A 13,557-nucleotide genomic window follows, 5' to 3' on the forward strand; every position below is an offset into this window, starting at 1 on the left:
AACGGACACCGTCAGATATGTTAGCAAGCTAGGAAATTTGAATTCGCATTTAGATGTATAGATATGGACAATTAGTAACGTATAATTACAATCCAGAACACATGACGAGGCAACACTCTTACAACACCGATATACACGTTTGCTCTTGCTTCCCGTAAAACAACAGAACAGAAAGAAAAAGAATATCAACTTTATTATGGAAATTATTTGCTGTACAAGCCTCTTTTTAGTACATGACCTAAATGACGAGTGGCCCAGCCAAATGGGCAAGCAAGTATGTGCACCGACCTCTATACATCTTCAGAGGGCATGGAGCTTCACTTTTGTCCATTTCCTTGTCCATATCTGTACGTGCAGCTACTGAACATTAGCCATGAAACAACATCATCAACGATTTTCCCGTTGAACCGTGTTTGGATCAGACATCATATCCATCATCATTTTCTCTGGAGAGTCTTCCCAGCTGGCAAAAGTTTTGAGATCAATCTGAAGGAGCAGGTGGGAAATATTATAAGCATAGCTGCACATTTTAACAGCTGACATACATAGTGAATGGTCCAAGTTTGATCGGAGTAGAACCTTTCTTCGCTGCTCTGAGAAAATATTCTATCTCTTCTTGTACACATCCTGTTGCCATCTTGTTGTTTCTCCACCAAGTCCCCATACTTCAGCATCAAGCACTGAAGACTCAACACGTAAATAACCCTACATCACCCAAAAAAACACAGAAAGTAAAATCACAATCTTCTTTTGGTAGCATAATATAGTAATCGTGCTAAAATGAAACATTCACAACCTATATAAGCAGATATCATGGCAACCGAGTGGCTTATTTGTACAAATTACTGAAATAGAATGTGATTTATGATTTGTGAATTCTTCTTTGGGAGAGTGTAGAAGAACTACTCAACTGAAGTGTTCATTCACCCTATTCTATGGTCTGGCAATGTAGTGACGTTATAAAAGCACATCTGTTTTGCCACTTTTGGATAATAACAACCTATATTTTGAAGCCAAACAGAAATGAAGACTCCGTAGCTAACAGGATTCCACAGCAAAGCAGCAACAAACTGGCCCTCAGACTCGAGTATTCCGATATTACGATTAAGGTGGAACGGTATATAGAGCAATCAAATCGATATCTTCATGAGTACCAGAAAATCCTTATTTAACCTGACTAGGGATGAGAAAAATAAAGCTAGCCAACTGAACCGTGCCTACTGAACTCGCCCGAGCCCCGTTACTGTAGACACGGTCTGGACACGCCACAGACCAGCTAGGCATAGCCGACCTGGACATGCCACGGTCCAGCTAGGCACAGCCGGCCCGGGACGCCGAGGCACGGCTGTGCAATGCAATGACATCTGTGATTCGCTAGCAACCTAACCTACACCTACCTGGACGCCGAACTAGATTGCGATTCCAATTGCCGTGACGCCGTCGCAACGACTAGACCACACGATTACATCTCCAGCGGAGATGGCCGGCCGTATGGAAAAGCAAGAACAGATCACGCCTGATTCAAAACGGAGTAGACAAGGGAGCGGCAATGGCTACCTTGCCATCTGTGAGGTGACAAGTTACTGAGCAAGTAACAAGAGATGGAGAGGAAAGAAAGAAGCAGAACAAGACATGGGAACGAGCTAGCTGGAGCTCTAGAGGAAGATGAAGCACTCCATGGCCATCGACGGGTTCTGCCCCAGCGCGTCCTCCTCGCCCTCCGACACCTTCTTGCGCTCTCCTCCTCCCCCTCCCAACACTGGCAGCTCGTCGCCGCCGTGACTGGTGTCTAGCCCGTCTCTGTTCCACGGCATGGTTCGCTCGGGAGTGCTCTGTTCCTTCGCCGCCTTTCGCATGGGGCTCGCTGGCCAGTGGATGGGGCTGGAAGAGACCGTGCCGCCGGGCTGGTCGACACACGAGCCGACACAGCACAGCTCATTACCATAACTAGACCTAATGTGTCGAGCCTAGCTGGGCCTGTATTAGGCTGACCCGTCAGACCCATTTGGATAGGTATGGAGAAAACCATGTTGGTAAGTTTTGTCAACAACGTCATGGCGAACTATGACTTTAGAGAAGACTTCATCTAGAAAGATCCTCTCATTTCCAACTGTTCCACCAAATGCTAAGCCAATAGGCTTTGGATTTGCCTCATAAGCCCTTATCTGAGGATGTAGGTGGCAGTACATGAAGTTCTTCTCCTTACCTGCTAGGTTAGAGGCGCAATAATAATCATCTATCAGCTGTGACAAAGGCATGAACAGCAAAAGTCATACCAGATGGCGGAAGAAAGTTGGGCTTCGCGGCCGCCGCGGTTCTCATCCCAGGCCATCTGAAAGAGTGAGTTCGGCCGCTCCGTCCCTCTGGTCGTGCAGCCCGAGCCGGCGGCTGGTCTTATGGCTGAGATGGCAGCAAGTACCTACACCATACGGCCGGGTGCATCTAGGATCGCTCGCTGCCCTTTTCATGAGACCGAACGCACGAGTACCTACACCATACGGCCGCCCATTGTTCACAGTAACCAATGGCTGCTTGCACTACAAGTTCTACAGCAGCGAAACAACTATCTTGCCACTCGATTCATGTGTTTCGATTCGATATGCAAGGGAAAATGTAACACTCTAGAGACAAGAATGACACAGGAAAAATCGACATATAATCCTGTCATAGTCGAACAACTTGATTCCATCTTGCCGTGAGCACCGTTCCAAACTAGATGTCTCCCGCAAGAAGTTACAAAGGAAGTAAAATATCTCAATTCCCAAGCTCATGAGAGAATACATGCACAAGTTCATTGATGAAGAAAGAAACCATGGAGCTTCTTTAGGGCATTCCATTTTCCAGCGTATATGACTATGAGGTCGCAGCGCAATCAGCCAGTCCTCTTGATGATATGCACCCCGCTCTCTGTATCAACCCCGTCACTTATATCCCCACCTTCAGAGCAAAAGCAGCTTTCTCAAAAACCTTTTGCATCTTACCCCTCCCAAATGGACCTGCAACAATAATAATAAAATTCAGTCACCGTTGATCATGGATTTTCAAATATTTAGACGAAAATGTATGAATCTAAACAGCATCGGTTGACGGTAATTTTTGTGAGATCCATAATGTGCAATGTTAGCTTCCACATTACATGCCATTTTGATCCCATTGACAAATTTGTTGCAAGCCAGCAAATCTCTTTCGCTAGAAATGTTTAGCATGAAATAAAAAAGGAATCCAGTTGACTACTTTGTCACACGAGCAAGCTGTCATGCTAGGAACTGCTTCAGTGCTTTCCTAAAATGTGAACAGCACAGCTTTAATTCATGGTTAATATGCTTTACGCACCATTTGACCAACCATGCCTAACCATGCTGCATTAAGATCAGCAGAAGCCACATTCATAATAAGTTAATAACAGATTGCAGATTTTTCCCGCCCTTATTTAAAAGTTACTGTTCCGATTCTTAAATTCATACTGCATTCAATTCTTAGACTCCTGGTCTCTCGACCAAGTCACCAGTCTTACCACAAGATTGCTACTGTTATTACTCACTGGGAATAACAAAAGGCTAATAAACAACAGAAATGTAGAGTGACAAAAACACCAAAGCTGCTAGTCAACTAACACATGTTGTCATATCCTTCTCTTTACTCCTCTGCAGCACTCAGAAACCCCCATCCACTGCCTCCCTCTACCAGATATCCCTAACACCACTCTCCACCCTTTCAGATAGACTCTACTTAGCACCTACACTTACCCAAAACCAGCATACCCATGTCAAATCCTGTGTCAAATGCTGAGGCGTATCCAACATGTGTTGGGTTATCTTTTGTCGTCGAAATAAATCATTTCGTTTTCCGGCACGACATCGACACACCTGAAGACACCACCCAGCCTAAAACAGGACTACATGCATATGGTGCCATAAGTGGTTCTTTTGTTCTCATTTGATAATAGTTATCCATAGTGTTCATATCGTCGTGTCGCATACAGATGCAGCGCAGCATACCAGGAACAAAACTCAAAGTTGCTCAACTTTCAACTCATGCAGATGTGAATCTTTGTGATGTATTCTTCAATCCACATAAATGAAGCAAATGAGGCAGTTAAGTACTGTAACTCATTCCAAGCTGTATCACGATTGATGACCATGGCTTGTTCTAGCGAATACAATACTTAGCTTAGTAAAAAAATATTTTCTGGAGAAATAATGAAACAGAAAGTTGAAGACACAAGAAGCTTTTCAGTAATAGTCATATCCAACAGATTAAGTAGCCAATCAAGCTAGTGGGCCGGTTAAAGGGGAAGCACAATTTTGCCTTACTTCGCATAAGTGAAGGTACTACATTAACAATAACTGTCTCCCGGAAGGAAATAGGGCATTTCTCGTCTGAATTATAGTGCATTCACATGTAAGTATGTAACTCCCTATTATTGTGCATAACTAAACACGACACAATAGTGGATCCAATGACATCAACCATCCTAATATACTAGTACATAGCCAACACCAACTGCATCTAGATCAGAGTGAGGGTTTATCGACTAGAGACGTTACCATATTCTCTACTACAGAAGTTGGTATTTGTAATTCTAATCAGGATCGAAAACAGGAAGTTCTTCTATCCACACACCGAATCAACCGTTCGCCAAAAAACAAACCCTATACAGAGTGCATATACACCAGCGAGTTGGCCAGGGGGAGGTAGCAGTACGAAGAACTGACCGAGGTCACCGCCTCGTTTGGCAGAATTGCAGTCGGAGTTGTCGCCTTGAATTCCTTGTACCTCCTCATAATCCTCCACGATCTGCGTCACCTCCGGCTCCATCTCCGAGATGCTGCGCGCCGCCGCTTCTAGGCCTGTGGTGATTCTATTGTACTGTATTACGCACCCATCTACGTATCAAGCGAAGGGGCGGGTGGAGCTCGGCTGCTCGGGTTCGTCGTCGTCCCCAAATCGGGTTGTGCTGGAATGAACAGCTTCGCTGGCCATGTGACGACTGACGAACCTTCCGAGAGGACCGCCAAAGTCTCAAGCGGCATTGGACAACCTTATGCGGTACGTTGCAGAGTTGCATCGCCTCGCCGGTCGGAAGGATGATGAAGGCCTACTGCTCTACCTCGCAGCATCCCCCACGACCTTATGCGCTGTCCTCATCCAGGAGGAAGAAGCCAGCCGGCGATAGTCGGAGTACTTCATCCCCAAGGCTCTACACAGTGCCCAGACGCGCAACTCAAAGCCGGAAAAGCTCGCATACACACTACTCATGGTTTAGAGAGACTTCGTTGCCAAATGGGAACTTGCCACGCATCAGGCGGCGGAACCTTCCTCCCGACTCTGGTTGAGTTGAGCTGGATCCAATCTTCCCCCTTTCTTTTCATAAGAAGCTGTCTCTTATGCCAGAAAACAAAGAATGCATTCAGAGAACCCAATGCCCATTTCTTTTATTTACAGAACTATGGCTACTCAGTCACTCATTTTTTGCATTGCAGAGTTGCTTGTGTAATGCTGCAGAAGCAGCAGTCCTTACTAAGCTATTTGGATGCAATCATTCAATACATGCACGCCATTCTCACTCATCTGTTGTACTTCTGAAGGTGATAAAATCCGGATGCATCTGACACAGTTGACAAATTCCCTGTCAAATGGTAGAAGCACCTTAGAACGAGCAGAATTACTATGGTGAAGAACGACACGGTTCGTACTGGAGGTAAGTTACTATATGGTTTGTGTTGGACATAATTCAGGAATGAATGCAGAGATTAATTTTTTACAAAAAGAAGAAAAAACGGTGCAAAGAAGCTTATACTTACTCCCATGGATCATCTCCAACAAGAAGAACATCGTTTTCGTAGTCGACATAAACAAGCTTCCAATCTGAACTGCCGGGATGTTCCAATTTCCCCTGGAGCCCAAACATGCAGGCAATGGCTGACCTCAACTCATGGTAATCTCTGAACCGTGTCACATCAATAGATCTTCCAACTGATCCTAACTTTTGAACCTGTTAGCAGATAACAAGATAGCATAAGCAATATGTCAGATTCAATATCAACAGCATTCGACAAATGTTTCCTTTTGACAGTCGTGCAATGTACCTTTGTATATGTCCGCACCGGTGGTTTCATCGGCTTCACACTTCGATCAATGCTGTACTCAGCCGCATCCATACTGCAAGAAGGTGTTCCCATGGAACTGTTATGAATCTCTTGCAGTGGTAAGACTTGGGATTCTTTTGAATTTGACAACTTCGAGAACATCCCTGCATCAAAGCTCCCGGTAGTCAGTGGTTGAGAGCACGAGCTGTTGTTGTTCATGCTTATATGAATAGCTTCCATGTGCAGGCCACTTAAGGTTGTACTCTGTTTTCCACACTCCTCTGAGAAACTCATTTGTGCATATGAGTTGGATGTGCTCGGCAAATTGCTGCCATCATGTTGGACATCCAAATGTTGCATCTCTGGCGACATAAATGTTAGTGAATTTAGATCCGGGCTGCTGATAAATTCTGGAATGGAATTAGGAAAGCAGTCTGAAAGGCAAGAGGTTTGAAATGCCTCCATAGTATCAACATTTATTGTGGAAGGTACATCTGCAGATGGATTAAAAATATTGTCTGATACACTAACTGATTGAATGCCATTGGAGTTTTGGTAATAGGAAGGCTGAATCATCCAATCCAGACCCTCAAAGAACTGTGAGACACACCCTTGGTTTGGAAATGAGCTGACTGAGTTCCCTCCGTCAGGAGATTTTGACGATTCTAACTTTGGTGGTGACAGTAGTTCATGTTGTTCAACCTGCTGAACTTGCAGCTCTCCAGCAAAATCACCTCGAGTAAGTGCACCAGATGAATCTTCATTATTTCCACAGTTAGCTTGTTCAGCTTCACAATCAACCAAATTTGCTTCTGAACCATGCAGCTGGTCGTCACAAATCTGAGAAGGGACGGAAGAAAGCTTAGATTTATCTGAAATGGTTTTGTGAGACAAGCCCTTCTTGCTCCTTCGAGTTTTGATTCTAGGCTCACCCTTGCTGCTTTGATCCGAAATACTTTGAGTTGGGTATGAATCTGTGTTTCTTGGCCCTCTTGCTTTAACATTCATTTCCTGCGCAGAAATTGAATCAATTCCTGGCTGAGCTTCACAGCTTACTTGATCACCTTTCTGAATCTTAGGAGCATTCAACTGTTGTTGTGCTTCATTTGAAGGCATACATTCTTGCTTCATTGAACCAGTGGAAGCACCAAATGTCGATGGAGGGATATAACTGTGCTTAGCATTTTGAATAATACTAGAAAATGAGGATTGGTGAGAAGTAAGTGGACTCCCGAGGTTCTGGCCAGATTGATTGAGAAGCATCAAAGCCAGTTCTGAGCCGATCGCTGGCATGTGTTGCAAGTTACCAAAAGGATTTGCTTGCACCCTCGGAATCGATGACATATTTGCAGATCCAATTTGTAGCCCATGAACTGCAAATGGAAAGGAAGAAAGATTGTTTCAGCTTAAGACATGACCTGATGACCCTAAAGAAACATAGAGAATGGTAGAGAAATACCTCCATAACTGGGAAGGCATTGCCGCTTAGAATTCAATGGAGAAGAGAATGCTAGAGCGTTTTCTGGAGTTTCGATATCCCATATGCTGACTCTTTCAGGTCTTTCTCCATACCCATGTTCGTCCCATTCAACCTGCAAGTTGCGCCATTTTGAGTTTGGCCAACGCATCGGATCATAGTCGCTGATTCCCACAATAGTACCTGTGCATCTGCAATATAGAACAATTTTGTTTAGAATAGTTATGGTGCAGAAGTACTGACCATAAGCTGAAAATGATCCTGCGACTTCTAACCCAAATTGTGCCATATGTTAGTCTAATGGACTGGTCTAATACTCAATCTAAATCATATTTTTAGAAGATGCGTGATGAGGTTAATTTTCCTTTTGGCAAAGCAGAGGATGAGGAAACATTCCAGAAGTACTATTTTGAACCTTAAAAAAAGCATGCTAGTTCACCTTTGACACTAGCCATCAACTTTAGTTGCGTGCATAATAATTCAGAGCATCAAATGAGAACTAGACAAATGCTACACGCATATGAAGCGAAAAAGATGACAAACCTGCGCTTGCTCGACTCCTCTGTCTCAAACATCATCGCAAATCTCATTCCAACCGATGGATGCATATAGTTGGCCTTATTGTACCTTGCAAGAGGAATTACAAATGGCGACGGGCTTGTCCTAAAGAGATTTCCAGGATACGTATATGTAAATATGCTTACCAGAAAAGCATACCAAATAACAAGTAAAACAGATAGATAAAATTACGTACCTAGGATTGTAGTAGATAGTAAATGAGCCACCACTTGACGCCGCATGGGCTGCAGCAGCAAGAACGCCTATGTGCATACTATCAGTAGACAGGACAGATGATGACAAGGCCGGTTGCTGTCGGGTGGCCCGCCTAACACCCACAAGGAGTTGTGACTTCTCATCCCTGTATCAACATTTGTTGTCACTGAAGATTTTGCATTGTAGAAAGTTTATTATGTGGCAAATTTATGACATGAAAACTAATTTTAGACTGGGTCAGTTAAATTTTGGTGTCACTGTGGCATAACACAATAGAAGTCGCTTTCATCTTAGCATTGACAAACATTAGCACAGACTGGGCCATACATTACAGTAACAGTAGCATAAAGACAAACATTTAAAAATCAGGAAGTTGAATATGTACGTTGGTGACCAGCTACTAGGAAAGACAAAAAGGAACAGAACAGTGTACATGGTATTTCCTCCATTACAGCAAGGAACATAAAATTAAGTCAAGGAACTCCCACAAGAAAAAGAAAAGGTCAAGGACCATCTCCTTATTGTTGATTCCATGCGATAAAGGACAGTTATTACGAATCTAGCAGATATAATTTCTCAACAGCACCATGTGCCTTTGCTCAAGATGACAACTACCTGATAAATAGGACAGAGTCCCCAGCTTTAAGCCGTTTTGCCCCAACAAAAAGACTCCATCCAGTTGTTAGAAGATGTCTCTTTGGCTGCCCTGGAAGGAACATGAAAACAAGAAATTTCAGACAATAGTGACCAAAGATAGCCTGCACTTTTTATCCGTGAACTAAGAAAACCAAGTCGAACATTGTCAGACCCTACCACGATAAATGTGCCGGAATGTCCAGAGGTTATCATGCAAATCTCGAACAATAAGCTCCTGATTAGGAGGTTGCATTGAGTAATCCTGGGGTTCCAAAACATAACTATGAGCTGAAGAGTTCAATAAGATCAACCAAGTAGCTAGTGTGTGGACAAAAAGCTCATACGAGTTGTGGGAACAACTTCTCTGCAGCCCTTCGTGGCACTGAGAAACCACCATGAGTGCTTGTATCGCTTGCAGTTAAATTTTTGCAGAAATATTCAGTGGGGTGCTTGCTTTTGGTATAAGCACCAAGAGTTGGAATTGGGAAGACGTCAGTTTCCTAAAATTGACAGCAAGAATAGAACTCTCAAGTGGAGTTGAAGTTTATAATTTTCTTAAGAATAAAGGTTCATCAGCTTCTTAGTTTTTTTCAGTTGTTCCATTTCCTATAGTTACTATATAGATAAATTCAGTATTAACTAGTGTGCACATTATACTGATGTTTCCTAAAACTAGTGCATGTTATTACAGTGCATTATTGGAGCTTATAAGAGATAAAATTGATCTGTACTTGCTGTTTGAAAAATCTGTGCATAAATCATTTGCTTACGGAGTGTACTGGTTGAAGGGTCATCTGAGCATAAATCTCATCAGTTTCCTTGTCCGCCTGTGCAAGCCAAACGTTCAAGCGTTAATCAAGGAGTACACATTGGGCCATCCAAACATTTTATCTGAACTATTATTTGCACTTACATGCAAAGTGATGTTGTGAACTTGACATAGCAGCTGAGACGGGAGGCTCGGGTAGTTTGGAATCCGAGAATTTGGTGTCTTTCTAGTGGTAGCTGCAACCTGCAAGAGACAGCATCAGCATCGATCATTCGAAGCGCATTTCGGAGGTTAAGCTAATCAGAAAGCATTCCATGGATCAGGTAAGTAATTTAACCATATTAATTGGCGCCCACAAGTCCAAACTCCATGGCAGTGACATTTGCATGCACTGTATGAAAACGAAATTAACCGGAACAGAATATTCAGAATCCATTCGAACCTGTTCGCTGTGCCCCTGGGGGAAGTAGTACACGAGGCTCCCCCGCTGCGGCAAGCACACCAGCGGTCCGGCACAGGCGTGCCAGAGCTCGGAGTTGATCACCTTCTTTGCACCTAATGGACGCACAGGAAACACTCGTATCACGCCTAAATGCGACGGAGTAATGCACAATTTTGAATCAGTAAGCAGCAGCAGTATCTGAAACAATCACCCTGCGTTTCTCCCAGGAGCTGCATCTCATCGAGCAGCGCCGCCGCATTCCTCAGAACACCCGACGTGACCTTCTCCTGTGAGGACGCCATCTCCAGAAATCCACCGAACTGAAGCTAAAAAACCGCAGCTTTCTGGATGCCAAGATCCTGACGAATGCTCGGTTCCCAGATTATACACACTTCACCATTGCTCAAAACTCAAAATGCCTGCATGCCACAGTGAGAGAGGCAGAGGGTATCAAATGTCAAGCTGTTTGCGAGCAGTAGGGAAAGAGGAGTAAAAGCCAGGTGAAGAAGACGGCCCCAAAATCCAAATGCACTCGTCGTGGCCAGCTAGCTAGCTAAGCCATGGGTTGGGTTCCCATGGCTAACGCCATCTCTCTTTCCCAAGAAAGCAGGCGGCTTTTGTGTTTTCACGCCACGCTACGCATGCCTCTACGAGGCAGTAGGAGTAAAGCCGAACAGAGCTAGGCCTACGCGCAGAGTAAATGGCACCAAGAATCTTGGCAGCTAGATGCTCGAACGCGACCAAATGCCATTTGGCGCCCGGCCCTGATGCTTAGAGTCATTGCAGCCCTTCAACGGCGTCAAGCATGGCCGGCCTAAGCCAAGGAGCACTGGTGCTTTCCACAGATGGTAAGATCAAGTAAGCATGGTCTCAGGAATGGCAATGCCAAATAGCAGTAGCTCCAAGAGCAGAGCTTGAAATTACAAGGAGTTGCATCAAGAACTGCTCCGTTCTCCGTTTCAAAAAAGGAAGAAAAAAAGGAACGGGTCTATTCCAGAAGAGGCAAGCTGGGAGCTAAACGGGACAAAGAGTGTGAGACAGAGCAAGAACAATGACAAGAACAGAACCCACCTCGTCTTGTCGCTGTGTCTCCTGAGAGTGCCACAAACCACGACGCGCCGGATGGGAGAGGTGCGAAGTCTGAAGAAGGCTAGGCAACCGAGCAAGTGAAGCCCCAAAGGGCCAAGCCCCCAACTCGCTCTGATAAATAAGCGAAAGCGCGACACCAAGTGCCAAACGCGCAACGCCAGGGGGTGCTCTGGTAAAGGCAAAGCGGCCGGGGTAGGGGCAGAAAGGGAGATGGGCACGCTCGTGCCACGCCGGGTAGCACGCGAGGAGGTGGTGGCGTAGTAAGAGCAGTAGAAGGCAGCAGCAGCAGTAGCAGGGCCGCCGGTAGCTAGATGGCAATGATACGCGGGTGGCCTTTGCTGTGCTCGCCTTTTGCGCGCTGTTCGCTCGCGATCTCTCTTCTCTCCTCTTCTCTCGTCTTTTGGCCTTTGCAGCCTGATGACTGCTGAGTGCTGGCCGCTGCTGTGGCTTTGGGTTAAAGATGCCGACCTTTCGACGGGAGAAGCCATGATTCCTCATTTGCGCAGGCATGCTTTGCTGCGTGTCCCATCTCTCTCAATTCATAGCGTGATCCATACCTATTTCTTTCTTTCTTTATTTTTTCACATATAATTCTCTCTGATTTTATCATAAATTCTATGATAACTTTTTTGATATATCACGTTATGAATTAAATTTAGATCGTAAATATGTAAATCTCTCCTCGCATATTACTTTCCCTCCACCTCGGTTTCTCCTGCGCTTTCCTTCCACTTCGTCTTGATCCCCACATGTCAGTGATCAGCATGCAGGCGCGGTACGACGGAGCAGTGCGTACTGCGTGCCTACGCGTACAGCCAAAATGCGACGCGCCACGCCATCTCTCGCCTCCCCTGCTGCGTCGCTCGTGGGCGGAAGGGAAGGGCGTGTGGGTGGTATGGGAGGCGTGGATCTGTTGGAGGGATCAGGGGCCGACGCACGCGGTTACCGACGGACGTACGAGTCTAGGGCTCTCGGCTCGCGACGCCAGACGCGGTGGCAGCCTTTGCGCAGGGAGGGAATCCGAGCGGCACACGTCAAGCGGGAGTACGAGCCCGTTGCCAGGCGTGTTGGAATGGGCTTGGACTGCACCGAGCGGCGACGACCACCGCCTGGTTTCGTTCGAAACTGAGAGCAGAGAGGCCAGCCCTGGAGTTTAGGTCTATTTGTTTTGATTTTAGATTGTGATTTTTAATTTTTACAATTTAAATTTGAAAAATATATATAAACTTTTTGTTATATCTTTTTATAATCCACTTGTTATCTGTGAAAATCTAATAAACTATTTTTCTTAGCTTTTTACATATTATAAAAAACTATTTTATTAAATTGTTCATTAAAGTTTTTTTAAACTCATAATCTAAAAAAAATTACAATCTATTTTTTTACTATCCATAATCTGCAAGTTTCTTTTCAAAATCCCCAACTAAAACAAATATACTCTTACGTATACCGTACCAATATTGCATCCTCGTCGTGTTGATGTACACATACTATCTTTTACAGGAATGAAGTTGAGAGGAGTAGATAATGTAAGCTGTGATATGCATGAGCATTGTATATGTCTCCTCGTGGTCGTACTGGGCTTAGGGACCAAGCTAGTGTAGCTTGGGTGATATAGTAGTATTAAGATGAATTCTTTTTATTAATAATCTTCTTATATTGATCATATAAATTTATATATACTATTAGATGCATAGTGAGATGGTATTAGGATCATTGACTTAAGCTTCACCCCTGATCGGCCTGTTAGCACTTAGCAGATCGAGACGTCTACTCGTATACATGTTGTCTTTGAACTCGAAAGTTAAAACGCATAATGAGATTCGCCAGTGTGAAGAGCTAGTGTCTCTTTTCGCTGTTGACGATAAAAAGTCGCTTTTTTCGTTACTTCCCAGGCCAGGATCAACATGAGGAATCATGCCCATCATCACCGTGGCCTTGATGATCTAAGGGGGAGCAACGCTCACTCGAAATCATTTCGTCACCCTTTCCACCAGTAGGGAAAGGTCGGATTGCCAATTCGCAAAAGGCGTGTTTGCAGCGTTGCATGCGTTTGCACAGCTGCAACAGCAAGTACATGTGTTTTCGAAAGCCGGGTAACCCATTCTATTAATAGAGTAACGGAACCGTTCATCGAACAAAGTTTATAACTTTAGACAAGAAATAAGAGGTTAAAAGATCATCTGGAAGGGAGGAGAGTAATGTCAAGAGCACACAAAACGCTAGAGCAGCACTAATAGATCATAGCATAACAAAAAGTAAACAAACAACCACATAAACT

General features: G+C 44.5%; 1 protein-coding gene and 2 pseudogenes across 2 annotated transcripts; all 3 read right to left on the reverse strand.

Moving 5' to 3' along the window:
* Positions 1 to 387: 387 nt before the first annotated feature.
* Positions 388 to 2,201, reverse strand: LOC133889623 (uncharacterized; annotated as a pseudogene).
* A 480-nt stretch (positions 2,202 to 2,681) lies between these two features.
* LOC133889684 (peptidyl-prolyl cis-trans isomerase Pin1-like) lies at positions 2,682 to 5,290 on the reverse strand (annotated as a pseudogene).
* Positions 5,291 to 5,409: 119 nt separating this feature from the next.
* Positions 5,410 to 11,689, reverse strand: LOC133889683 (auxin response factor 11-like). 2 transcript variants are annotated; one of them, XM_062330140.1, is made up of 14 exons: positions 11,259 to 11,689; positions 10,399 to 10,606; positions 10,188 to 10,300; positions 9,890 to 9,988; positions 9,747 to 9,803; positions 9,321 to 9,476; positions 9,157 to 9,238; positions 8,956 to 9,046; positions 8,321 to 8,485; positions 8,110 to 8,229; positions 7,549 to 7,757; positions 6,090 to 7,462; positions 5,805 to 5,995; positions 5,410 to 5,629 (listed from the first exon to the last, which is right to left on the reverse strand). In XM_062330140.1, the coding sequence occupies exons 2-14, from the start codon at positions 10,487 to 10,489 to the stop codon at positions 5,521 to 5,523; spliced, it is 2,856 nt and encodes a 951-aa protein (XP_062186124.1). In that variant the 5' UTR covers positions 10,490 to 10,606; positions 11,259 to 11,689; the 3' UTR covers positions 5,410 to 5,520. The 2 variants fall into 2 exon arrangements, with proteins under 2 accessions (XP_062186124.1, XP_062186123.1); XM_062330139.1 differs by having other exon boundaries at positions 9,154 to 9,238.
* Positions 11,690 to 13,557: the final 1,868 nt, after the last annotated feature.

The sequence above is a fragment of the Phragmites australis genome, chromosome 13 (genome assembly GCF_958298935.1).
Source record: "Phragmites australis chromosome 13, lpPhrAust1.1, whole genome shotgun sequence".
In the NCBI taxonomy this organism is placed as follows: domain Eukaryota; kingdom Viridiplantae; phylum Streptophyta; class Magnoliopsida; order Poales; family Poaceae; genus Phragmites; species Phragmites australis.